The 27,443-nt window shown below is 37.8% G+C and overlaps 1 protein-coding gene and 1 non-coding gene across 6 annotated transcripts in view; one reads left to right on the forward strand and one right to left on the reverse strand.

Annotated features, from left to right (window-relative positions):
- MAST2 (microtubule associated serine/threonine kinase 2) overlaps positions 1-27,443 on the reverse strand; it is a 221,383-nt gene that overhangs the window by 56,785 nt on the left and 137,155 nt on the right. For all 5 annotated transcript variants that reach the window (XM_055341907.1, XM_055341906.1, XM_055341905.1 and 2 more), the window contains one exon: positions 7,029-7,120. In XM_055341907.1, the coding sequence (XP_055197882.1) occupies positions 7,029-7,120 (92 nt within the window). The remainder of the gene's footprint in view (positions 1-7,028; positions 7,121-27,443) is intronic.
- On the forward strand, positions 5,416-5,522 carry LOC129520958 (U6 spliceosomal RNA). Its single transcript, XR_008666721.1, has one exon. It is a non-coding gene; the product is annotated as a U6 spliceosomal RNA (small nuclear RNA).

Raw genomic sequence — 27,443 nt, forward strand, 5'->3', positions numbered from 1 at the left:
AATGCCATCTCCCAAAATCCCTCTACATAATCCTTCCAAAGTCCCTCCCCTTTCCCAATAAAGGTAAACATTGCCCTTACTTTTATGTCAATCAATTCTTTATAGCTTCATCAACTAAGTATATATCTCTAATATTCAAATTTAGTTTTTTCTCATGAAGTTTAAAAAACTGAGATATAATTCACATATTATAAAATCCAATATTTTAAGGTGTACAGTTTAGTGGTTTTTAGTGTATTCACAAAGTTGTACAACTATCATCATTATTTACTTCCAGAACATTTTTATCACTCAAAAAGGAAACTGTCCCTGTTAGCAAACATTCCTGATTCTCCTCTTCCCACCATGGTCCTGACAAACCACTATTCTACTTTCTGTTTCTATGGAATTGCCTATGCTGAACAATTCATAGAAACGGAGTCATAAAAATAAGTGGCTTTTCATGTTCTAATTTGTCTATTTTTAAACTTTATATAAAAACAATGCCAAGCTGTTTTTGTAAAATCTTTGTAACAATTCATACTTCCACTAAGGTGTTTAAGGATTACCAGTGTTTCATATACTTAGTTACACTTGGTTTTTTCACTTCTAGCCATTTTTGGTGGTCAAATAATGGCATTTCATTGTGATTTTATTCTGCATTTCCATAATTACTAAAGAGATTAAAGTATCTTTAGTATTGGGGGATCCCTGGGTGGTTCAGCGGTTTAGCGCCTGCCTTCAGCCCAGGTCGTGATCCTGGAGTCAGGGATTGAGTCCTACATCGGGCTCCCTGCATGGAGCCTACTTCTCCCTCTGCCTGTGTCTCTGCCTCTCTCTTTCTGTGTCTCTCATGAATAAATAAAAGCTTTAAAAAGTATTTATTAGCTATTTGGATTGCTTTTGTTAACTAACTCCTATTTAAGTCTCTTGGCTATTTTTCAGTCATACTATTTTTTTATTTTATTGATTTGTTAGAATTCTCTAAATGTCTAATCCAAGCCCTTTGCCAGTTTTAGCATGATAATTATCTTCTCCTATCTTGTGGCTTACTTTCTCTCAATATCTTTAGATGACTATAAATTCTTACTTTTAAAGTAGTCAAAAGTATTAACCTTCTCCTTTATGGCCTTCAAAAAAATTCCCTTTATGTTCTTTTTTTTTTTAAAAAAAGATTTTCTTAATTTATACACACACACACACAGAGGCAGAGACGTGGCAGAGGCAGAAGCAGGCTCCATGCAGGGAGCCCAATGTGGGACTCGATCCTAGGAGTCCGGGATCATGCCCTGAGCCAAAGGCAGCTGCTCAACTGCTGAACCACCCAGGTGTCCCTCTTTCTCCATTTCTAACACTCAATTACATCTTGAAAATGGCAATGGTCTCCTAACTGTCTTGCAACTGCCAGTGTATCCTTACTTTTGTACTCCCAAGCGCCCTGGACATATATTTAGTATAGTCCTTAACATCTTTATTAGGTGAAACTTGACTACCCCCCTGAATACACAGCTTTCCCTACAGCTTTCTCAAGTAAAAACTGTTTGGTTTCACACATCCCTTTGTATCACCAGCCCTAGAGATCGGTAAGTATTCTGCTGGCTCCTTATGTTCTCTTCCAGGTACTCTCCAGCCCAACACATTGAATTACCCATATCCATATCTAGAAGGCATGCCAAATTTAATATATTTAAGAGTCCCATGGATTGGAGATCCTGGAATCAAATGTTTGGTTTTGGGGGGATGGGGTTTCTAGATGGCACAAGGTAGAAAGATTGGAGGTAGTGCTTAGAAAACAACAAGAAGAATGTAACTAAAATTATGCAGACACGGTCTAAGTAACTAAGAGAATATGGAGAAGAAGCTCACTGGAAGACAGGAGTTCAAATAACTGAAAGTTCTAAGAACTGAAAAAGCAATGAGTGTATTCAAACCATCAAGAATAACACGAGTTAGGGATCCCTGGGTGGCGCAGCGGTTTGGCGCCTGCCTTTGGCCCAGGGCGCGATCCTGGAGACCCGGGATCGAATCCCACGTCGGGCTCCCGGTGCATGGAGCCTGCTTCTCCCTCTGCCTATGTCTCTGCCTCTCTCTCTCTCTCTCTGTGAGTATCATAAATAAATAAAAAATTAAAAATTAAAAAAAAAAGACTGGAAGCTGGTGTTTATCTTTAAAAAAAAAAGAATAACACGAGTTAGAAGTGAAGAGTAATAGAGTCAAAAGCTAAGATTTTTACAACTACAATGATGGGTAGGTAGTAATATAATTTAATAGTATAAGATTCCAAGTTTGGGGATATTAAGAAAAAGAGAAGGAGAACAATAAAAAGGTAAGGAAGACACCTCCTCTTCCTTTGGTATAAGGTAAGAGCTAACACTTGAGAGGGCTGTGGGACAATCTGTTCTAACCCCTCCCTCTCCTACAGGATTCCATTAGAATGAGACTGAGCATATAAGAGATTTTGCTGATAATAAATTCTAGAAGGTACACTGGAAGGGTTTCAAGAGTCAGAGAGGGTTGAGAAAAAGGGACAGAACAGGGAATATTCAGAGACTTAGAGTAATTAAGGAGATGGGAGAGGAGGGTGCCAGGGGATTCCTCTAGCGACTGATATCAACAAATAAAGGATAATGAAATTAGCCCTAGTGGATTCAAGGAAGATAGAGTTCGGAGGCTGCAAGTGTTAAGGAGTAAAGAGGAATGAATTATTGGGGCTTGCTCCAAAGGCTCAAGGAAGTCATCCTCTAAGTTCCAGTATACTACTTTAAAATCAAGCGATATTTAACAAATATGCATGCCCCCTGACTTGTTAATCCTACTCCAAAAATTTATACAGTATATCCCATGACTCAGCAATTTCATCTTTACATATACAGAGAGTCTGTAAAAACATAGTTCAACTCTGTAGTACCATCAACTGGTCATAACTGACATCTATAGATTACTTAATCCAATGACAGCAGAACACACATTCTTCAAGACCACAGGGAGCATTCACCAAGATAGACCACATTCTGGGCCATAATGCACATCTTAACAAATTTAAAAGAACAGAAATCTCACAATGTCTATTTTCAGATCACAGTGGAATTTAAACTAGTAGTCAATAACAGAAGAGCATGGAAAATCACAAAATACTTGGAGATTAAAAATGTACCTTAAAACAACACATGGGTCAAAGAAGAAATCTCAAGATAAATTAATTAAAATATATTTTGAACTAAATGAAGATGAAAACATGGCTTACCAAAATCTGTGAGATACAGTGAAACACAGCTTTGAGAGAAATTCTAGCATTAAATGCATATATTAGAAAAGAAGATCAAAAATTAATCATCTAAGCCTCCACCTTAAGGAACTAGAAAAAGCAAACTAAGTCTAACATAAATAAAAGAAATAATAAATGGTAGAGGAGAACTTGATGAAATAAAAAACAGAAAATCAATGTGGGACCCAGGAAATTTTTTTTTTTATTTTTTATTTATTTATGATAGTTACAGAGAGAGAGAGAGATGCAGAGACACAGGCAGAGGGAGAAGCAGGCTCCATGCACCGGGAACCCGATGTGGGATTCAATCCCGGGTCTCCAGGATCGCGCCCCGGGCCAAAGGCAGGCGCCAAACCGCTGCGCCACCCAGGGATCCCGGGACCCAGGAAATTTAACAAAAATCCCCTACCCCTAGACAAGCAGAGCAGGACTAACTCCATTTTGTGCTACACCCGCCACCTCCTGTATGACATCCATATGACCTGCTTATTGCCAAAGGCGCTGCCCCTCCCTAGTCAAGCCACTGGGCACACCCTAATCAGAAATTGGCTCATAACAATGTAACTCTGCCTTGTGCCCGCCAAAACTGCTTGCCAATTCTGACCAAAGTAATAGGCCAGCTCAAATGGATACTATAGGGTAAGATGTAATTCAATTGCCCACCTGCATGTGTGCAACTTTCTGCGTATCCCATGGACCACTGGCCCCTATAAAGCTGCTAAGCCTCTTAGTCTCGGGGTCCAAGTCCCTGCTCCGCTGTGTCAGGTATACTTGGACCCCAGCTCGAGCTTGTAAATAAACCCTCGTGTATTTGCATCGATGTCGGCTCCTTGGTGGTTTCTCGGATTCGCCATCTTGGGCACAACAATCAACAGAGGAAAATCAACAAAACCAGAAGCTGGTTCTTTGAGAAGACCGACAAAATGTATAAACCTCTGGCCAGGCTAAGAAAAAGAGAGACACAAATAACTAATTTTAAAAATTAAAGAAGGAACATCACTCCAGATTCTATGGACATTAAGAGGATGATAAAACAATGTTATGAACAGCTCCAGGCCCGTAAATAGGATAACCTAGATTAAACAGACCAAATCCTTAAAAAACAAAATCTACCAAAGCTCAGGCAAGAAACAGATAATCCAAATAGGCTTATATTAAAGAAATTTAATCAATAATTAATAACCTTCTGAAACAGAAAGCACCAGGTCCAGACGTGTTCAATAGTGAATTCTATCAAACATTAGTAAGAAATTATACCAATTTCCCACAATCTCTTCCAGAAGATGGAAGCAGGGGGAACTTACTCTCTGAGGCCACCATTATCCTAATACCAAAACCAGACAAAGATATTACAAGAAAAATATACTATAGACCATGATCTCTCAAGAAAGATGGAAAATCCTCCAGAAAACATGAGAGAAACCAAAGCCAACAATGCCTAAAAGAAATTATACATCATAACCAAGGGGGATTTATCCCAGGTATGCAAGGCTGCTTCAACATTTGAAAATCAATTAATGTAACCATCAAATCAACAAGCTAAAGAAGCAAAATCAAATGATCATGTCAACATATGCAGAAAAAGCATTTGACAAAATCCAAGACCCATTCATGGTTTAAAAAACTCTCAGCAAATTAGGAATATAAGGAAAATTCCTCAACTTGATAAAGAACATTTACAAAAAAAAAAAAAAAAAGAAACTTAAAGCTAACATCATACTTAATGTTGAGAAACTTGAAGCTTTCCCACCAAGTAGTACCTTCTCACCACTGCTTTTCAATATTGCAATGGAAGTCCTACCTAATGCATTAAGACACAGAAATAAGGGGATCCCTGGGTGGCGCAGCGGTTTGGCGCCTGCCTTTGGCCCAGGGCGCGATCATGGAGACCCGGGATCGAATCCCACGTCAGGCTCCCGGTGCATGGAGCCTGCTTCTCCCTCTGCCTGTGTCTCTGCCTCTCTCTCTCTATCATAAAAAAAAAAAAGACACAGAAATAAAAGGTATACAGATTGAGAAGGGAGAAATAAAACTTTGTTCACACATGACATGATAACCTATACAGAAAATCTGCAAAAACAAAACAAAACAAAACAAAAAACCTCCTAGAATTAATAAACTATTATAGCAAAATTGCAGGATACAAGGTTAATGTACAAAAGTCAACACTTGTGCTTGCTTCGGCAGCACATATACTAAAATTGGAATGATACAGAGAAGATTAGCATGGCCCCTGTGCAAGGATGACACGCAAATTCATGAAACGTCAACACTTAATGCTATCGATAACATGTGGAATTTGAAAGTAAAAACATGTTACCATTCACATAACTACTCTCCAAAAATGAAATAGTTATATCTAACAAAATATGTATAGGATCTATATGAGGAAAACTACAAAACTCTGATGAAAGATATTTAAAAAGAACTACATAAATGGAGTGATATGCCATGGTCATAGACAGGGGGACTCAATATTGTCAAGATGTCAGTTCTTCCCAACTTGATCTATGGAATCAACATAATCCCAATCAAAAGTCCAGCAACTTATTTTGTATATGATGACAAACTGATTCTAAAGTTTATATGGAGAAGCAAAAGACCCAAAATAGCCAACTCAGTATTGAAGAAAAAGAAGAAAGTCAGATAATTAATGCTACCTAACTTCAAGATTTACTATAAAGCTATGGTAATCAAGACTATATGGTAAGTAAAAAAAGACAAATTAATGGAATGGATTAGAGACAGAACAAAAACCGTCAGAAACAAATCCACATAAATATAGTCCATTGATCTTTAACAAAGGAGCAAAAGCAAACAAAACAAAAACAAAAACAAAAAACCCACCAAAAAACTAGTCTTTTCAACAAGTAGTGATGGAACAACTGGACGTCCACATGCAAAGAAATGAACCTACAGACCTGCATAAACATTAAAACTGATCACAGACCTAAACATAAAACACAAAACTATAAACTTCTTGAAAGGTTAACACTGGAGAAAACCTTGATGACCCTAGGTATGGCAATGACATTTTAGACATAATACCAGGGGTACCTGGGTAGCTCAATTGGTTAAGCGTCTGGCTCTTGGTTTTGGCTCAGGTCATGATCTCAAGGTCCTGAGATCAAGCTCCATCTGATAAAAGAGTGTTATCCAAAATATACAAAGAACACAGAAAACTCAATGGAAAGAAAACAAACAACCTGATTAAAAAAATAGGCAACTATTAAAAAAAAAACTATTGTTTGGCTATTAAAAAAAATAAAAATAACAAAAATAAAATAAAATAATAGGCAAAAGATGTAAACAGACACCTCAGCAAAGAAGATGGCAAGTATGCATATGAAAAGATGTTCTTTTCTGCCTATGCCTCTGCCTCTCTCTGTGTATCTCTCGTAAATAAATAAATAAAATTTTTGAAATAAAATAAAATTTAAAATAAAAATAAAGCTCTTTTCACATGGCCCCAGATGCCTGGAGCCATAACACACTCTCCATATACCAGAACAGAGGCCACAACCCAGGATATATACCTGGCCCCAAAATATGTACAAAACCAAACAAAAGGAATGTTGTCAGGTCAAGGCAAGAAACAACTAAGAATCAAAAACAGACTGAATATATTCTCCCATAGAAAGCATACTCATGAACTCTCTATGCCTTAGTTAACGAAGTGAAGTGACAATGTCATATGCCGAACCACACAAAGTGAGAAGTAGAAAGAAATGAGGTGTCACTGGCCACTCTTTCATTCCATCTTTCTTAACCTTCAAGAACTCACCTGTGTGGCCATGGAGTGGTGAGTGTGGCCGTGGTAGTGTAGGTGATGTGCTAGAGGTCACAATCAAACTCTTGCGGTTACTTGTCCGACAACTGCAATGAAAACAGAATGTCAGTTATAACAGGTTCATCAGCTCAGAGAACTTAAATGGCTATTGAGGAACAAAAGAGTGACATTATTCCATGGGCTGAGCAGTATACTACTTTAAGCTGAAATGGGTCAGCAAATACCGTTTGCCTCAGAAAGATTTCATAATTCATAGTGTTCTGCCTTAAAATAACTCTTGTCACAGTCTTGACTTTTATCTTGTATTGCCATTGCACTTTTCTAATGTTTAGGTTTTACTTCCTAAGCAAACTCAAGGAGCTCCTCTAAAGGTAACAACCATGATTCAATTGTACCTAAAGAATGGTCATGGTACATTTGATTTAGAAAACAAAAAACACATTCTCCAATCTCTTAAAAAAAGTAATGTTCCTGCCATTAAAAATGAAACCATTAATTTAACCCATGATATCTATTTTTTAAAAACTGCTTAATTAAGAATTAAGTAATACTTTCATTTCACCATAAATTTCTTTTTTAATTTTTTTTTAATTTTTTTAAATTTATTTATGATAGTTACACACACACAGAGAGAGAGAGGCAGAGACACAGGCATAGGGAGAAGCAGGCTCCATGCACCAGGAGCCCGGTGTGGGATTCGATCCCGGGTCTCCAGGATCCGGCCCTGGGCCAAAGGCAGGCGCCAAACCACTACGCCACCCAGGGATCCCTCACCATAAATTTCAAAACAGGCCTGAGTTCTTTCTAAAAACTGTCTTTCTATAGCATGTTAATGCCTGAGGTTTTTTCTTGTGGTTGGAAAAAAACCAAATCATCATGAAAAGCCATTTCATGCTATACCTGCTAGTGAAAATGTGCACAAATTTATGTGAAAGGCATTAGGGAAACTTGCTATTTATATTCATCCAAGTAAATATTTACCAAATACCTACTTTACACCAGGCACTGCTCTAGATGCTAGAGAAGTGATAGGAAATAAGACAAAGTCTCTGTCCTCAAACTAGAATACTGCTGAGAAGAAAAACAGAGAAGGGTGGAGGACGTGGAATGTTCAAAAAATAGTAAAGTGGGTGACAAGAGGGAAGAACTATAGGAAAAGGAGTAAGTTATAAAGGCCATGGGGGTAGGTCACACCCAGACTCTGCAGGTCTGGTAGACTGCCATAAAGAACTACTGGAAATGTGACAAGAAACCACTGAAAGGATTGAGATCAATCTCAAGAACAAGATTATGATTAGAAATAATAAGCACTTTTCCCTAAGAAACCATCAGGACGAATCTAATCCTGTCTCACAGCCCTCATTACCTCCATCACCATCACATGCTCCAGATTCTCTTTCTCTAATTTGACAGAGTCTGCCTCTATTCTCTGATCTTTCAACAAAAAATAGTTTACACTGTGCCTCCATGAACTCATTCTGTCGTCAGCAAACTCCCTATATTCAACTTCTTTGTTCAACACTCACTTTAAATTCTAGTTCTAACTGAAATCTTGCTTAACTCCCCTCTCTCAGCACACACACACACACACACACACACACACACACACACACACGTCACCACATTCCTGGTGAAATCCCAATCCTTTTAAACCCAACTTTCCACCTATTTTACAATGGCACTCAGGCAGCTGAAGGCGACTAAAGAAAAACCCACAATATGTTGGCCAGTATCTCTTTATATTTATGATGATAACTGTTAAGTGAGTCTCCTTAACCATACTACAGTTACCTAGGCAGTGTGTACTCACTCTCTCTCCAAGACAACCAACTCTCTGAACCTCCAGCAGCACTCCTTCCCCAAATCTCACCCTCCTCTGCTGACTTTGCTTTTAACTCAACTGAGGGTAAAAAGAAACAACACAGGAGCATCTGGCTAGCTCAAAGGTTGAGCATCTGCCTTTGGCTCTGGTCATGATCCTGGGGTCTGAGAACTGGGCCCCACATCAGGCTCCCTGCAGGAAGCCTGCTTCTCCCTCTCCCTATGTCTCTCTGTGTATATCTCTCATGAATGAATAAATAAAATCTTTAAAAAACACACACACAAAAAAAATACTTCATATTCTGTTGTACAAGTCTATTAGCCTAAATTTGTATTCATATACTCTACAAGAGCAGAAGGAAAGATCATGTTCCTATTGAAGGCAGCTCCCCTGACTCTCCTCTTTAAGTCTGTACCCTACACTGCTCTCCCTCCCCTATGCCATGAATTTCTACTTCCTGCTAAATCATTCTCATCATAATAAAAACATGTTGCCGTTCCTTCCATCTTACAGAAATAAAATAAAATCTTTCCTAGACCTCCCTAGACTTTGTGCAGTTCTTTGCTCCTGTGTTCAGGAAAGATCCCATGTGGGGGTTCTGTACTTGTCATCTTCATGCCTTCATTTCCTATTCTCTCCTCAGCCCACTCTAGATTAGTCATCCCCATTCTGCCATTGAAACCATTGCTATCAAAATCACCAATGAGTTTGATCTTCATCTTATGTAATCTCTCAACATAACATCATTTATACTTTTAACTCCTTCTTTAATTTTTTTTAAATTGAGATATAATTCAGTCAATAAAATACAGATCTTAAGTATTCTATTAAATGAGATAATTATATACAATCCATATAACAACATTGAAAACAAGACAGAATAATTCTATTACCCTGGAAAGTGCCCATGCCCTTTCCAGTCAACCCCTTGTCTGCCAACCCCTTTCTTCTATCATGTGGTATTAATTTTGTTTGTTGAATTGTGCATTGTGTATTTTTGTGTGTGTTTGGCTTCTTTTGTTCAACCTAATATCTGTGTGACTTCCTGAGATATTTTTCTTTGCTTAGTTTCTAGGACACGATGATTTCCTGGTTTTCTTCCACCTCACTAGCTGCTCATCTTTTATTCTCCTTTGCTAGTTCCTTCTCTTCCTGACCTCTAAATCATTTAGTACTCTGGGGCTCAGATCTGAAACATCTTTTTCTCTCCCTAACGATTTTTTTTCCCAGTTTCATAGTTTTTTAGAGAGGACAGAGTTCGACCAGGGGGTTGGGTCAAAAGGGCAAAGGGAGAGGGAGAGAATCTTAAGCAGGTTCCACACCTGGCACAGACCCCGATATGGGCCTTGATCTCATGACCCTGAGATTATGACCTGACCCAAAATCAAGAGTCAGACACTGAAACAACTAAGCCACGCAGGCACCCCTCCAGTTTCATAGTTTTTAATCTTTGATGTTGATGATGCCCAGCGTTTTATAGATAACTCTGCGCTCTCTCCTGTGAGTGTAAGACTCCTATATCAAGTGCATATTTGACATCTCTAACTAGATGTCTTTTTTTTTTTAAGATTTTATTTATTTATTCATGAGAGACACAGAGAGAGGGAGAGGCAGAGATACAGGCAGAGGGAGAAGCAGGCTCCATGCAGGGAGCCCGATGTGGGACTTGATCCCGGGTCTCCAGGATCACACCCCAAGCCGAAGGCGGCGCTAAACCACTGGGCCACCGGGGCTGCCCTCTAACTGGTTGTCTTAAAAGGCATCTCAAACTAACATTTCCAAAACACAGCTCTTGAATTTCCCCTCTAAAATCTGCTGTTCCTCCCTAAGTTGCATTATCTCATTGCATGGCATCACCATTCATCCAGATGTTTAGGCAAAACCTATGAATCACTGCTCATTTTCTTTTCTTCACAGCCAAATCCCAAACAATCAGCAAGTTCTGTGGAATTATACCTTAAAAATATATCCTGAGTGCAAGCCATTCTCATTACCTCTGATAATACTACTACTCCAGTTCAAGTCTATAAAAGATTTCTGAATCATCTTCATTCCATTTTGGTGCTTCTTGCCTACCTGCCTACTACCAGTCTATTCTTCATCTATCAGCCACAGTAATATTTTAAAAACCATAGATGAAATCATGTGAATTCCTTCTTTAAAAAACTCCAATGGTGGGGTACCTGGGTGGCTCAGGTAATTAACCATCTGACTTGATTTCACCTCCTGGGATCAAGCCTCAAGCTGGGCTCCATACTCAGTGGGAAATCTGCTGGAGACTCTCCTCTCTTCTCCCTCTGCTGCTCCCCTCAAGCTCACTTGCTATCTCTCAAATAAATAAATCTTCAAAACAAAACAAAACCAAAACCTCCAATAGCTTCCCATCACATTTGGAATATAATTCAAACTCCTTACCTCCTTACTATGGCCAAAATGATTCTACTATAAAGATTTTTTAAGTTAAGGGTCATCGGTAAGAGTTTGTCTTTTGGGTTTTCTTAAAAAGAAATATACCTATGCTTATCCAGCCCCTTGTTCTAAGGGCAAATAAGATACAAATATTCTCAAGAAAATAAACTCTAGGTCCTTCAGTTTTGAACATGAGGAATTTTACAAAGCATATATATGAAACTATACTTGGAAGGCTTACCCAGACCCTTGGAAGGCTTACCCAGAACAAGGGAATCCTCACTTGAAAGATATCTCAGAGACCCTATTTCCTCAACAATTAACACCCTTCCTCCTTGACTTACCCAATTATACCAAACTTTTAGAAAGTATAAGCTCAAATGAGGTTTTGTATAAATTCTCTTTTATTCTTTCAAGCAGGAAAATGTCTCTCTTTTCTTTGCACTCCTTTAGTACTTGTGGCTTATCCTACTCACAGTCTTAGTGTCACTGTGGCACGGTAGAAAGACAATAGGGCCTTGCAGTTAGAAGGTCTGAGTTTGAAACTGGCTGTTTGACCTTGAACAAGCCTCATAAATTCTTATGCTCTGGTGTTCTCAAATATAAAATGAATATAATATAAACCTTATTTGTCATTCTGGACTCCTTTCTTTTATATATCAACCCATCATAAATTTCATTGGCCTTAACATCAAAATATATCCAAATCTGATCATTTCTCACTTCTGTCACCACTACTATCTTGAATCAAGCCACCATCATCTTTTATCTGAATTAAGTAAAATAACTTCCTCATTGGTATTCCTGCTTCCACTCTTATTCCCCTGGAATATATTCTCAACAAGACATCCTTTAAAATATAAATCAGAGAAGACTTCCACTTCCAATCATGACAGAGTAACAGATAATATATTTACCCTCTCACCTTATATAATAAGCTAGACAGACAGGAAGGAAGGAAGGAAGGAAGGAAGGAAGGAAGGAAGGAAGGAAGGAAGGAAGGAGAGAGAAAGAATGAATTTTTAGACCTTGGACAAGTAGTAATTCAGGACAGTGGTCGCTAAGAGAAGTAGAACAAACAACACAAGTCCTATGATTACCTGAGCTTACTATTTGAAAAGACTTCCCAGCAACAGTGCAGGGAAGAGGTAATCTGCACAGAGCCTGGCCATCTCCCTGAGTTGAGAAATCTACCCAAGAAAAGGAGGTGAAAATTCCTCAGTATACACATAGGGTCAGGAATAGTTTATGTTCCTACCAGTCAAAAGGGGAAAACCTCATTATTCATGGGACAGCCCCCCCAAATATATTAGTCCTAAATTGCCACTCTGGTCTTACCTAACAAAGCTTAAAAGCAATCTTGAAAAAAGATCAAACTATTTCCAAGTAATTTAACTGTATCCCAGAACAAGGCTCAAATATATTGAAAAGAATAAAAATGACATATCTGATAAAGGGTTAATATCCAAAAAATATAAAGAACTTATAAAACCCCAGTCCCAAAAAAGAAATAATCCAGTTAAGAAATGGGCAGAAGATACGAACAGACATTTTCCCAAAAAAGACATATAGATGCCCAATGGACACATGAAAAGATGTTCAACATCACTAATCATTAGGGAAATACAAATCAAAACCACGATGAGATACCACCTCACACCTGTCAGAATGACTAAAATTAACAACACAAGAAACAACAGGTGTCAATGAGGATGCACAGAAAGGGGAACCCTCTTTCACGGTGGGAATGCAAACTGGTGTGGCCACTCTGGAAAACAGCATGGAGGTTCCTCAAAAAGTTAAAAATAGAATTACCCTACTATCCAACAATTGCAGTACTAAGTATTTACCCAAAGGATCCAAAAATACTAATTTGAAGAGATTCGTGAAGTCTGATGTTACAGCAACATCGTCAACAATAGCCAAATAATGGAAAGAGCCCAAATGTTTATCAACAGATGAACGGATAAAGAAGAGGTGGTGTACATACAAATGGAAGCTTACTCAGACATAAAAATTAAATATTAATTTTTATTAAATTTTATTTAATAAATTTATTAAATTAAATATTGCCATTTGCAACAATGTAGATAAAGCTAGGTACTCTGCTAAGCAAAATAAGTCAGTCAGAGAAAGACAAGTATCACATGATTTCACTCATATGTGGGATTTAAGAAACAAAGTAAGAGGGGATTCTTGGTGGCTCAGTTGGTTAAGGGTCTGCCTTCAACTCAGGTCATTATCCTGGGACTGAGCCCTGTGTTAGGCTCCCTGCTCGGTGGGAAGCCTGCTTCTCCCTCTCCCTCTGCTGTTCCCCCTTGCTTGTGCTCTCTTACTCATTTCTCTCTCTCTCTCTCTCTCTCTCTCAGGTAAATAAAAATCTTAAATAAAAAAGAAATCTGGATCCACACAAAGGAAAGCAAAGCATCAGAAATGCTGAATATGTATATAAATATAAATCTTGTTTTTATTTTTTAAATCACTTTCAAGGATAATTGAATTTAAAAGATATATATAATTTACCATGGGCTTTACAAGCATATGTAGATATAAAATGTGGGACAGCCACAGCACAAAGGCTTGGAAGGAAGAATGGAAGTATATCACTATGAGGCTCTTACATTAAATGTGAAGTGATCTAATATTGCTTGAAGGTAAACTGTAACGATTAAAATTTTATACTATAAACACTAATGCAACTATTTTAAAAAAAAGGTATAGTTAATAAGCCAACAAAGGAAACAAAATGGAACCATAAAATATACTCAATCTAAAAAAAGGCAAAAAAAGAAGAAAGAAAAAACTAGTACAGTTGGGCAAAACGGATAACAAATAGTAAGAATAGATTGAAGCCAATTACACCAATAATCACATAAAATTCTAAATATTTAGAATATGTGTTCTAAATACATATTTAGAACATATTTAGAACACATACATATGTGTTCTAAATACATATTTAAATCATATCAGAGACTGTCAGACTGAACAAAATAGCAGACCAAATTACATGCTGTTTATTATTTATGACAGCCCAAAACTAGAAACCACTTCAAATATCCACAGACGTGAATGATAAATCATAATATATCCACACAGTGGACAAACCATTCAGTAATAAAAAGGAATGAATTACTAAGTCACACAATGGATGAATCACAAAGTGATTATGCTGAAAGCATAAAAGTACATATTGAATGATTCCATTTATATTATATTTAAGAAAATGCTAACTAACCTATAATGACCTCAAATTAGTGGCTGCCTAACCAGAGGCAGGAGAGGGATTATAAAGAGGCATGTGGAAATTTAGGAGATTTAGAAATATGTTATCCTGACTGTCATAATGGTTTTACAGATGTATACATATATCAAACCCCATCAAATTGTACTTATTTTTTTATTTTTTTTAAAAGATTTTACTTATTTATTCATGAGAGACACAGAGAGAGAGAGGCAGAGGCACAGGCAGAGAGAGAAGCAGGCTCCCCGCAAGGAGCCCAATGTGGGGTTCAATCGCGGACCCCAGGATCATGTCCTGAGTCAAAGGCAGACGCTCAACTGCTAAGCCATCCCCAAATTGTACTTTTTAAACATGTATAATCTATTATGCTTCAATCATACCTCAATAAAGCTGTAAAAAAAATGTCTTTTTAAATAAGCAATATCAAAGTCAGTCTTCTGCTTAAAATTCTCCCTGTCTCACTGAGAGTAAACGTCAATGTTCTTATAGCAGCCTACAAGGCTTTTACGTGGTCTTCATCTCCATTTCCTGTTACTCTGCTCCAGACACATGGGCCTCCTCTTTTTTCTTAGACTAGGCCAAGCATGCCACTGCCTCCAGGCCTTTACAAATGTTATTTCCTTTGTCTGTTTCCCCAGATAGCCTCATGGCTTGCTCCTGTACCAACTGCAGGTCTTTGCTCAAGTGTAGTCTTCTCAATGAATTTTCCCCTAATCACTCTATTTAGAATGTAACCCCCTTCCCAAACACTCTATCTTCCCTTCCCAATGTATTTTTTTCAGCAGAACTTACCACTATCTAACACACTATATATTTTGCAAATTCATTTTGTTGTCTCTCTTCCCATTAGAATCGAAGCTCCATGAGGTCAAAAACTTGTGCATGCTTTGCTTACTGCTGTATTCCTCAATTCCTAGAACAATGCCCAGCACATGGCAGGCTCTCAAAAAAAAAAAAAAAAAGTTAAATGAATGAATGAATGAATATGATTTGTTACAAGGATTAAAAAATATTTGTTGAATGAATGGATGAATATGATTTGTTAATAAAAGAAGATATTTATATACTGGCATGTGTAAGGTATATCAAACGATTATGTCTAAACTCCTTGTATGAAAATGAAGATCTCTTGACACTGCAGGGACAGATAACTGATCCTAATTTCATTTGCTATGATCTTATTTAAAATTTAAAACAAAATGCAAAACACTAAAGATCATATTTCCAGGCCACATGCCTTTTTATGAAGGTACACATAATCTCAATTGGCAAATCTGCAACAGCTGCTAGGGGAAAAAAAGGTCAGACACCCTGTTACAGATGCCATGACTCAGCTGGGATCCAAAACAAGGAACTGGCTAATTTTTCCATTTCAACAGTTTCTGGCCATTTCCCCAGGATCCTAGAAGATAAAGAACAGGTCTTAATTCTTTCATCCCAGTAAGATGAAAGTACTGTATGTTTACAGTCAGCCACGCTATCTCTCAGCTGATGAGAGGAAACCTAGAAGCTCCCTGAGCTGATGCTCTGCTGCCTATTTCAAGGATTGGGTTAAACCAGACTGCTGTTCAGTACCATCCCAGTCACTTGGTCACTTGGATCAAGACCCGGCATTTCACTTTCCTATATGCTTCACCCTAGTCATCTCAATGGATAGTAGGATCAACGACTAAAGCACCCTTTGCAATCTCTGTGATACTGTCAAACTGTGGCCACATTTGGAGAGATCTCAGCCTTCAAAAATTCTTCCCTCCATCAACTAGCAGGTATGCAAATCTGACCCCCCCCCCACTCTCCTCCATGCAGGAGCTGCTGCAAACCCATTTAGGAGGTCTGTTTCCCAGTCTGAAGCAACAGAGTATCAAGTAGAATGAACAGCTGCAGACCCCTTCACCTCTCCAATCTCGAAATCCCAAAAGTCCAGCTGCTCAGAGAAACTTGAGAGAACTCAGTAATTGGCTAACGTGGCTATTCCCCTTCAGAATTTAGAGTGAGGAAAAGCCACTTCTGGTTCTTCTATAAAATATAGAAGAATCTGGGGGTCATTTAAGGTCAAGGACTTTCAGATGTTATTTCAGAGTAACATCCATGACAATGTCCCTGTGCAGACTGAGAAACTAGACTTCCAAATTTATTCTGAGGTCACTATTAAAGCTACCAAAACCTGGCAAAAACACTACAAAAAAGGGAAAACTACAGGCCAATATCTCTGATAAACATAGATGCAGAAATCTGCAACAAAATATTAGCTAATCAAATCCAACACATAAAAAAAAAAAAAGCCACCCACCACAATCAAGTGGCATTTATTTATTCCCAGGATGCAAGGGTGGGTGAATATTTGCAAATCAATCAATGTCATATATCACATCAGTAAGAGAAAGGACAAAAACCATATGATCATTTCAATAACTGCAGAAAAAGCATTTTTGTCAGCATAATACCCATTCATGAAAAAAACTTTCAACAAAGTAGGTTTAGAGGGAACATACCTCAACAAATTAAGGCTATATCGAAAACCCATAACAAACAGCATACTCAATGGGGAAAACTGAGAGCCTTTCCCCTAAGGTCTGGAACAAGACAAAGATACCCACTCTCATCACTTTTATTCAACATAGTACTGGAAGTCCTGGCCACAGCAATCAGACAAGAAATAAAAGACCAAATTGGTAAGGAAGAAGGAAAACTTTCACTATTTGTGACATGATACTATATATAGAAAACCCAAAAGACTCCACCAAAAAACTGCTAGAATGGAAAAATGAATTCAGTAAAGTCAGGATACAAAATCAATATGCAGAAATCTGTTGCATTTCTACACATCAATAATGAAGTAACAGAAAGAGAAATTAAGAAAATAATCCTATTAACAATTGTACCAAAAAGAATACCTAGGAACAAAATTAACAAAGGAGGTGAAAGACCTGTATTCTAAAAACCATAAAACATTGATGAAAGAAATTGAATATGACACAAACAAATTTAAAGATATTCCATGCTCGTGGACTGGAAGAATAAGTATTATTAAAATGTCCATACTATCCAAAGCAGTCTCCAGATTTAATGCAATCCTATCAAAATACCAACAGGGACACCTAGCTGGCTCAATGAGATCATGTGATTCTTGGTCTTAGGTCTGTGAGTTTGAGTCCCATGTTGGGTGTGGAGATTACTTAAAAAAATAAAATAAAATATTGGGGGTGCCTGGATAGCCCAGTCAGTTAAGCATCTGCCTTCAGCTCAGGTCACGATCCCAGGGTGCTGGAATCGAGCCCTGTTTGGGCTCCCTGCTCAGTAGGAAGTCTGCTTCTCCTTCTGTCCTTGCCCCTGCTCATGCTCTCTCTCAAATAAATAAAATATTCAAAACAAAAAAACCAATAACATTTTTCATAGAACTAGAAAAAATAATCTGAAAATGTGTATGGAACCACAAAAGACCCTAAATAGCCAAAGCAATCTTGAAAGAGAAGAAGAAAATTGCAGGTATCACAACCGCAGATCTCAAGATCTAATACAAAGCTGTAGTAATAATTAAAAAAAAAAAAAAAGCTGTAGTAATTTTAACAGTATGGTACTGGAACAAAAATAGAGACGTAAAAAAAAAATAGAGATGTAAATGCATGGAATACAATAGAGAGCCCAGAAATAAACCTATGATTATATGGTCAATTAATTTTCAACAAATGCTGTTGGGAAAACTGGATAGCTACATTAAAAAAAAAAAATGAAGCTGGACCACTATCTTAAACCATATACAAAAATAAACTAAAAAATGGATTAAAGACCTAAATGTGAGACCTGAAACCACAAAAATCTTAGAAGAGAAGACAGGCATTAATTTCTCTGACAGGGCAGCCCTGGTGGCTCAGTGGTTTAGCACCACCTTCAGCCCAGGGCCTGATCCTGGAGAGACCCAGGATTGAGTCCCTTATCAAGCTCCCTGCATGGAGCCTGCTTCTCCCTCTGCCTGTGTCTCTGCCTCTCTCCCTGTGTGTGTGTCTCTCTCATGAATAAATAAATAAAATCTTAAAAAAAAAAAAACTCTCTGACATTGGCTATAGCAACATTTTTCTAGATAGGTCTCCTGAGGCAAAGGAAACAAAAGCCCAAACAAACACAACTACTGGGACTACACCAAAATAAAAAGCTTTAGCACAGCAAAGGAAACCATTAACAAACCTAGAAGACAATCTATTTAATAGAAGTTATTTGCAAACGATACATCCACTAAAGAGCTAATATCCAAAATATGTAAAAAACTGATAAAACTCAATACCAAAAACTTACAAATAATCCAATTTAAAAATAGGGAGAAGACATAAAGAATTTCTCCAAAAAAGACATACAGATAGCCAACAGCCACTGAATAGTTGTTCAGTTGAATAGTTGTTCAACATCATCCCTCATCAGGGAAATACAAATCAAAACTACAATATTACCTCACACCTATCAGAATGACTAAAATCAAAACCACAAGAAGTAACAAGTGTTGGCAAGGATGTGAAGAAAAAGAAACACTCGTGTACTATTGGTGCAAATGCAAACTGGCATGGCCACTGTGGAAAACAGTATGAAGGTTATCGAAAAATCAAAAATAGAACTATCATATGATCCAGTAATTACACTGTTGCGTGTTTACCCGAAGAGTACAAAAACACTAATTTGAAAAGGTATATGTATCCCTATGTTTACTGCAGCATTATTCACAAGAGCCAAATTATGGAAGAAGCCCAAGGGTCACACTGATAGGTGATTAGATAAAGAAAATCTATTATATATAATACATATGTGTGTGTGTGCATGTGTACACAATGGAATATTACTGAGCCATCAAAAAGAATGAAATCTTGCCATTTGCAACATATGGGTGGCTCTCTAGGGTAAAATGCTAAGTGAAATAAATTAGAGAAAGACAAATGCCATACGGTTTCACTAGTATGTGGAATTTAAGAAACAAACCAACTGAATAGACTAAAAGAAGAGGCAAAAAACTCCAGAATCTTAACTATAGAGAACAAACTGATGGTTGGGGGGGGGGGTGGAGGGATAAGTGTAGAGTATTAAGAGTAAACTTTTATCAGCATTGAGCATGGAGTAATGTACAGAATTGTAATTGCAATAAATATTACAGTGTAAATTATATTGAAATTATAAAAAAAGTAAATAAGTGAGATAGATAGATGATAGATAGATAGATAGATAGATAGATAGATAGATAGATAGATAGATAGAAAAAAGACTGAAACTAGAGTGGGAGAAAAGGTGTGTTCGTTCAGTCAATAAAAGGTGCTACTTGGAAATAAACTCATGATTTATCTCTGGTCTAGATTACTTCAACAGCTTCCTAACTATCCCTGGTTTACTCTTGTCTCACATTCCCAGTGTGTTCTCAGTACAACTAGTCATAGTAATCTTTTAAAAGTATAGATCAGGGATCCCTGGGTGGCGCAGCGGTTTGGCGCCTGCCTTTGGCCCAGGGCGTGATCCTGGAGACCCAGGATCGAGTCCCACATCGGGCTCCCGGTGCATGGAGCCTGCTTCTCCCTCTGCCTGTGTCTCTGCCTCTCTTTCTGTGTGTGTGACTATCATAAATAAATAAATAAAAATTTAAAAAAAATAAAAAAATAAAAAAATAAAATAAAAGTATAGATCAGATTATTTACTCTGGCCAAAACCTTCCAAAAGCTAATTTCACATAGAGATCATTAGCTACTAGAGTCACTGCACACTAATTATTCCTGCAACCTGAAATGTCCTTTCCTCAGTAATACAATGGTAAAAATCTCTTACCTCTTTCAAGACTTTACTAAAATGTGACCTTCCCCACTTGCCTGTATGATTGATACTGTGACATGCTCTCCTCTAATCTCCCTTACTCCACTTTTTCTTTTTTTTTTCTTCTTTTTTAATGGCAGCTCTTCTTGGATTAACCATGTATTTTTTAAACATGTGCTTCATTGATTTGGAAATTATACACTTTTTTACTTTCTTTTTTAAAAAACAGAAATTATTATTACTAAAGTTTTAACGAGTACTCCTGTATTAACAAAGTCTAAGGTCAGCCAGCATCTCAACACTCCTGAACAAAATTAAAAGATCTTAACTCCGGGATCCCTGGGTGGCGCAGCGGTTTGGCGCCTGTCTTTGGCCCAGGGCGCGATCCTGGAGACCCGGGATCGAATCCCACATCGGGCTCCCAGTGCATGGAGGCTGCTTCTCCCTCTGCCTGTGTCTCTGCCTCTCTCTCTTTCTCTGTGACTATCATAAGTAAATTAAAAAAAATAAAATAAAATAAAAGATCTTAACTCCAATTCTCCCCATCCCCTTTCAATTTACATATTATTTGGTCTAGTATCTCAGGTCTAGCTTGTTTTATATTGCCAAATGAATAATTATATTATTTTATGCAAGAAATGCTTGCTTAAATTTATTCATATATTTTCCAGTTTCTTTGCTAAGCATTTCCTCTTGGATCTCACATTGTTCTTTCTTGGCAATGATTTCAGTGAGAATCTGACAGTTACAAATCTTCTCAATTTTGCTGTTTGTCTGAAAATGTCTTTATTTTATGCAATGACTTTCAAGGATAATTAAACATGTATGGAATCCTACAACCTCTTGTTGAGAGTGACTTTCTCCTCAATATCTTAAAGATATTCCATTGTTTTATGGCTCCTGTTACTGCTATTAAGAAGCCTCCTTTTTGGGCAGCTCTGGTGACTCAGCGGTATAGCGCCACCTTCAGCCCAGGGCATGATCCTGGAGACCCGGGATCAAGTCCCATATCAGGTTCTCTGCATGGAGCCTGCTTCTTCCTCTGCTTGTGTCTCTGCCTCTCTCTCTGTGTGTCTCTCATGAATAAATAAATAAAATCTTAAAAAGAAGAAGAAGAAGAAGAATAAGAAGAAGAAGAAGAAGAAGAAGAAGAAGAAGAAGAAGCAGCAGCCTCCTTTTGGGATTGTTATTCCTTTGTAGTTAATTTTTCTTTTTTATCTATTTTTTTTAACCATTAACTTTGTTTTTTAGATATAATTCACATACCATAGAATTCAACCTTATAAAGTATACAATTCAGGGGTTTTTAGCATACTCACAAGGCTATACAACTACCACTGCTAATTCCAGAACACTTTCATTACCCCCGAAAGATTTCCTGCAACCCATAAACAGTCACTCCCCATCTCCCTCTTCCTCCCCCACCTCCCTTACCAGGCAACCACCAATGTACTTTTTATTTCTATGGTTTCACCTATTCTGGATATTTCACAGAAATGGAATAATACGGATGCCTGGGTGGCTCAGTGGTTGAGCATCTGCCTTTGGCTTAGGGTGTGATCCCGGTCTGGAGACCAAGTCCTGCATCGGGTTCCCTGCGAGGAGCCTGCTTCTCCCTCTGCCTGTTTCTGCCTCTCTTTGTGTCTCTCATGAATAAATAAATAAAATATTTTTTTAAAAAAATGGAATAGGGGATCCCTGGGTGGCTCAGCAGTTTAGAGCCTGCCTTTGGCCCAGGGCGTGATCCTGGAGTCCCAGGATGGAGTCCCCTGTTGGGCTCCTTACATGAGCCTGCTTCTCCCTCTGCCTGTGTCTCTGCCTCTCTCTCTCTCTCTCTCTCTGTCTCTTGTGAATGAATAAATAAAATCTTAAAAAAAATGGAATAACACGTTATGTGGTCTTTTCTGTCTGGCCTCTTTCAGTTAGCATAATGTCCAGATTCACCCACGCTGTAGTATTTATCAGTACTTCATTTCTTTTTATGGCTAAAAAATATTCTATTGTGTGAATGTCATATTTTATTTATCCATTCACAAATTGATGGGCATTTGGGTTGTTTCTATTTTTTGGCTGCTTCAAATAATATTGCTATGAACATTTGTGTACTTGTACATATATCTGTTTTCAATTTTCTTGGGTGGACTTCCTTACTGAACTCACGTGTTAGTATTCTTTTAGCTTTTGTAGATTCTTGAGGGTTTTTTTTTAAGATTTTATTTATTTATTCATGATAGACATAGAGAGAGAGAGAGGCAGAGACACAGGCAGAGGGAGAAATAGGCTCCATGCTGGGAGCCTGACACAGGACTCGATTCCAGGACTCCAGGATCACACCCTGGGCCAAAGGCAGGCGCTAAACCGCTGAGCAACCCAGGGATTCCCCCTTCTTGAGGGTTTTCAAGTTGCTTTTAAGATCTCTGTTTTTATGGTTCTGCAACTTTACTACAATGTATCTAAATGGAGATTTATTTATGCCTATCGTGTTTCGTGATGTTATTTAATTTCTAATCAATTCTGGAAGGTCTCAATCATTATTGAGTGCCTTTTCCCCATTTCTCTATACTCTGTTAGACATTCTTACCGTATCTTCCATACTTCTTAGCTCTCATTCATATTTTACATCTTTCCATCTTTGCGTTGCACTCTAGATAAAGTTTTACTAACTTTGTCCATAGCTTTACTATATAACCTGACTGCTAAGTTTTCAAATTCAATGATGCAATATATTTGATTTCTTGATTCTAATTCACATATTTCCCAAATATGCCTGGGAAAAATGTCTTTTTTTTTTTAACTAAATATGTCTTTTTTCTCTTGTGTCTGTTTATATTTTTACTCATTTTAAATATCCTTATTTCATAAACTTTATCTGCAATGGTACTTTCTGAAGTTCTTAGGTTTATTGTTTCATTTTTTTCTATTGAATCTAATTTATGGTAGATTGTTTCTTTGTATGATCTATAATTTTGTACTGTGAAATCATCTTCAGTGTGGCTTTATTTATGGGAACCTTGTACTACTACCTGATTTGAGAGTGTGTCATTTATTTTTTTAAAATATTTTATTTATTCATGAGAAACAGAGAGAGAGAGAGAGAGAGAGAGAGAGAGAGAGAGAGAGAGAGAGAGGCAGAGACACAGGCAGAGGGAGAAGCAGGCTCCCTGCAAGGAGCCCAATGTGGGACTCGATCCCAAGACCGCAGGATCACACCCTGGGCCCAAGGCAGGCGCTAAACCGCTGAGCCACCCAGGAATCCCCTGAGCCACCCAGGGATCCCCGAGAGTGTGTCATTTAAATGAAATTTTGAGTTTCTTTCTGATAGATGTATCAATGTTATTACCACCTCAGAATCAGTTCCTAGACCACACAGACATTTTAAACTCCAGGACCCAAATTCACTTAATAAAAGCCTACAGTTAAAAATTCTCAAGGAAAACTTTTTTTTTCTTTTTTTTTAGGGCCCTATTTAAAACCCAGATAAGACTAAAGAACTTTTCATCTCTCCATGCCAGTGGGTAAACTGTCCATTGGGCAGTTTAGTCCTTTTCCTAGTCCATTGGGCGTAAAGTCCTTTGAGGTTCCTAATTATATATGGGGTCTCAATTCTATATTACCTTAGAATCTCCCTACCCAAATAGCTCAAGGCCTTATCCTCTTTCCCCTAAATGATATCAAGACTAGTACACCTCCCACCTTAGCCTACTTTCTTAGAAGTTCCACACTGGTTTCCGCTGTTCAAGTACTGTTTCCTTAGATTTAGGTCCCTTGGCATTTTCTTCACAATCTACTGAATTTAAGCTATGTGTTTAAAGCAATACTTGAGGCACAGGGAGGCTAAGTAGCTTGCCCTAAGTCACAATAAGGTATTAACAGATTTCGAAAACCCAATGTAATTTACGTCTCCTTGCCCTAGGCTTTCTTAACGTGAAATTGCTTCTAGGCATTTTGGCTAAGATCATGTGTAGGACTTTCTTAATGTGGAGCTCCACTCTAAAGATGATTCAGAAGGCATGTATGCCTCAAAAACAAGGGTATGATTCAGCTTGTAGCAGTTTATAAGAGCCAAATGCTAAATGTCTCAGCAACATTGTCCTGCAACAATAACAACTTATAGTGAAAAGAAACAAATATAGGTCTAAAGCTCAAATGTCAACGTCCTAGGTACCACCACATGGATTTAAAAGACCAATCAACAGTTTTAAAGTCAAACATGAGGAGAGGGAGAAACTGGCCAAATGTAGATTTGTGCAATAGCCTCTCGTGGAATTGTGTGACATGGTGGGACGTTTCCTTAACATGGCAGCCGCAACATGTCCCCATCCCAAGTCTCAAGATGAAGAAAGAGTTGCCCACCACACTTAAGTAAATGTGCCCACCATCTAGAGATCAGATAATCCTGTCATTGGTGACTACAGTTGATGTTCACTTTCCCAAAGTTCTAAATAAATAAACCTGGTAGTAGAGATGGAAGAGAAATTTAAGAGCCCTAGAGTGGGCTTCAGAATTTGTATTCTAAACATGTCTGTATTTTCAAGGCCCAGGACAATGGCTGATGCACAGTTACTATTACTGGGATAACTAATGAATGGGAGAGAATGGTCCTGCCATACATTTTGAAAGCCATGCATCTCTTGGTAATCAAAGGAAAGTGACCAATAAGACTAAAGATTTTTCCTTGAATGAAGTACACTTCCATTAAAGAGGCCCTCCACAAATACAGGCTCTGGTAAAATGAAATAATATAAAGCTAATCCTGATTACAACGTGTCTGGGAAGTTGTGGTAAATTTGATTTGGCTTCATACTAGTTACCATGGTTTCCACATTTCTTTAGAAATTCTAAATTATGAGCCCAATCTCAGACTGGTGGTTGCCTAAGGGGCAGCAAAGTGGATGAAGGGGGTCAAAAGATACAAATTTCCAGTTATAAAATGAATGTCATGGGAATTCGATGTACAGCATGGTGATTCTAGTTAATAATACTGTATTGCATGCTTGAAAGTAGCTAAAAGAGAGGATCTTAAAAGTTTTCATCACAGGGGTGACTTGGTGACTCAGTCAGTTGACTGTTTAACTCTTGATTTCAGTTCAGGTCATGTTTTCCGGGATGTAAGATAGAGCCCCGTATCGGGCTCCATGCTCAGTGTAGAGTCTCCTTAAGTTTCTACCTCTCACATTCCCTCTGCCCCAGCTCCATCTCTCCTATTAAATACAAACTCTCATCACAAAGAAAAAAATTTGCAGCTGTGTATAGTGATACATTATCAACTAGACATAATGTAGTGAATGCTCACAATATATATAAATATCATATCATTATCTTGTATACCTGAAACTAATATGTCAATTACACCTCATTTTAAAAATTATTAAAACTCAACAGATGAGTTCAACTCTGAGATAAAATATTTAAAAATAGACCGTGAAAGACAGTACTAAGGAACCCACTCAAACACAGACACAGTGAATGGATATGATTTTATTTCTTGAACCTTATTTGGGACCACAGTACAGAGGCCCAAGGACAGACTTGCAGTCAGAGAAAAAACTGCAATATAATGAGCTTCCTCATGTACCACAGATACTTCCAAACAGTCTAGTTCACTGCCTTGGTCCTTCTTCTATATGAACTTCCCATAAATATTTAGACTAGGAAAAATATACCTCTTTTAAAAAATTAGTAATCCATATCGAACCAGAACAAAATCTACGCAAAGATATTATAGAAAATTAATGTCCAGAATATATAAAGAACTCCTATAACTCAACAACAAAAGAACACAAGATTTTATTTTTTAAATTTTTTTTAAAGATTTTACTTATTTATTCATGAGAGACACACAGAGAGAGACAGAGACACAGGCAGAGGGAGAAGCAGGCTCCATGCAGGGAGCCCGATGTGGGACTCGATCCTGGGTTTCCAGGATCACACCCTGGGCCAAAGGCAGCGCTAAACCGCTGAGCCACCCGGGCTGACCAGAACACAAGATTTTAAAATGACCAAAGGACTTGAATAGACATTTCTCTGAAGAAGATATATGTACGGCCAACAAGCACATCACTAATCATTAGGGAAATGCAAATCAAGACCATAATAAGCTACTACTACACACCCATTAGAATGGCTATAATCAATAAGACAGGATATCTAGTGTTGATGAAGATGTAGAAAAACATTCCCTCAAATATTGCTGGTAGGAATATAAAATGATACAGCCAGTGCAGAAAATAGTTTGTTTTTAAAACCTATAAATTGGGGATCCCTGGGTGGCGCAGCGGTTTAGTGCCTGCCTTTGGCCCAGGGCGCGATCCTGGAGACCAGGGATTGAATCCCACGTCGGGCTCCCGGTGCATGGAGCCTGCTTCTCCCTCTGCCTGTGTCTCTGCCTCTCTCTCTCTCTGTGTGTGTGTGTGTGTGACTATCATAAATAAATTAATTAATTAATTTAAAAAAATTTAAAAACTATAAATTTACCATACAACACAATTTCATCCCTAGGTTCTGCCCAAGAGAAATGGAAACATGTCTACACAATGACATGTATGCAGGTGTTCACAGCTACATTTACGCCTAATAGTACCAATCTGGAAACAATCCAAATGTTTATCAACTGGTGAATAGATTAACAAAATGTGGTCTATCCATACAATGAAACATTAGTCAGCAAGAATAAACCTCAAAAACATTATGCTAGAAGAAGCCAGAGGCAAACAAAAAAACACTACAAAGAATATGATTCCATTTATATGAAATGTTCAGAAACAGTAAATTTATACAGCCAAAATCAGATCAGTGGTTGCCTAGGAGAGGACAGTATACTGGTGTAATGGGCACAAGGAAACTCTTTGGGTTATGGAAATATTTTGAATTTAGATTATGGGCATGGCTGCACAATTTTACAAATTTGCTAAAAACCACCAAATAACTTAGAATTGAATTTTATAGTATGTAAATTATATCTCAATAAACTTTTTTTTTTTAGTAAACTTATTTTTTAAAAAATTATCCAGGCGTGAAGGCTGCATCCAATGTACTTAGTGGATTTAAGAATTCTCCCTCTTCTTCTTCCTTCCTGAATAATTCAGTCTAGAAGCCATTAGATGATGATGATGATGATGATGATGATGATGATGATGATGGCAGCAAAATGCTTGGG

This window comes from Nyctereutes procyonoides, unplaced genomic scaffold (assembly GCF_905146905.1).
Source record: "Nyctereutes procyonoides isolate TBG_1078 unplaced genomic scaffold, NYPRO_anot_genome, whole genome shotgun sequence".
In the NCBI taxonomy this organism is placed as follows: Eukaryota; Metazoa; Chordata; class Mammalia; order Carnivora; family Canidae; genus Nyctereutes; species Nyctereutes procyonoides.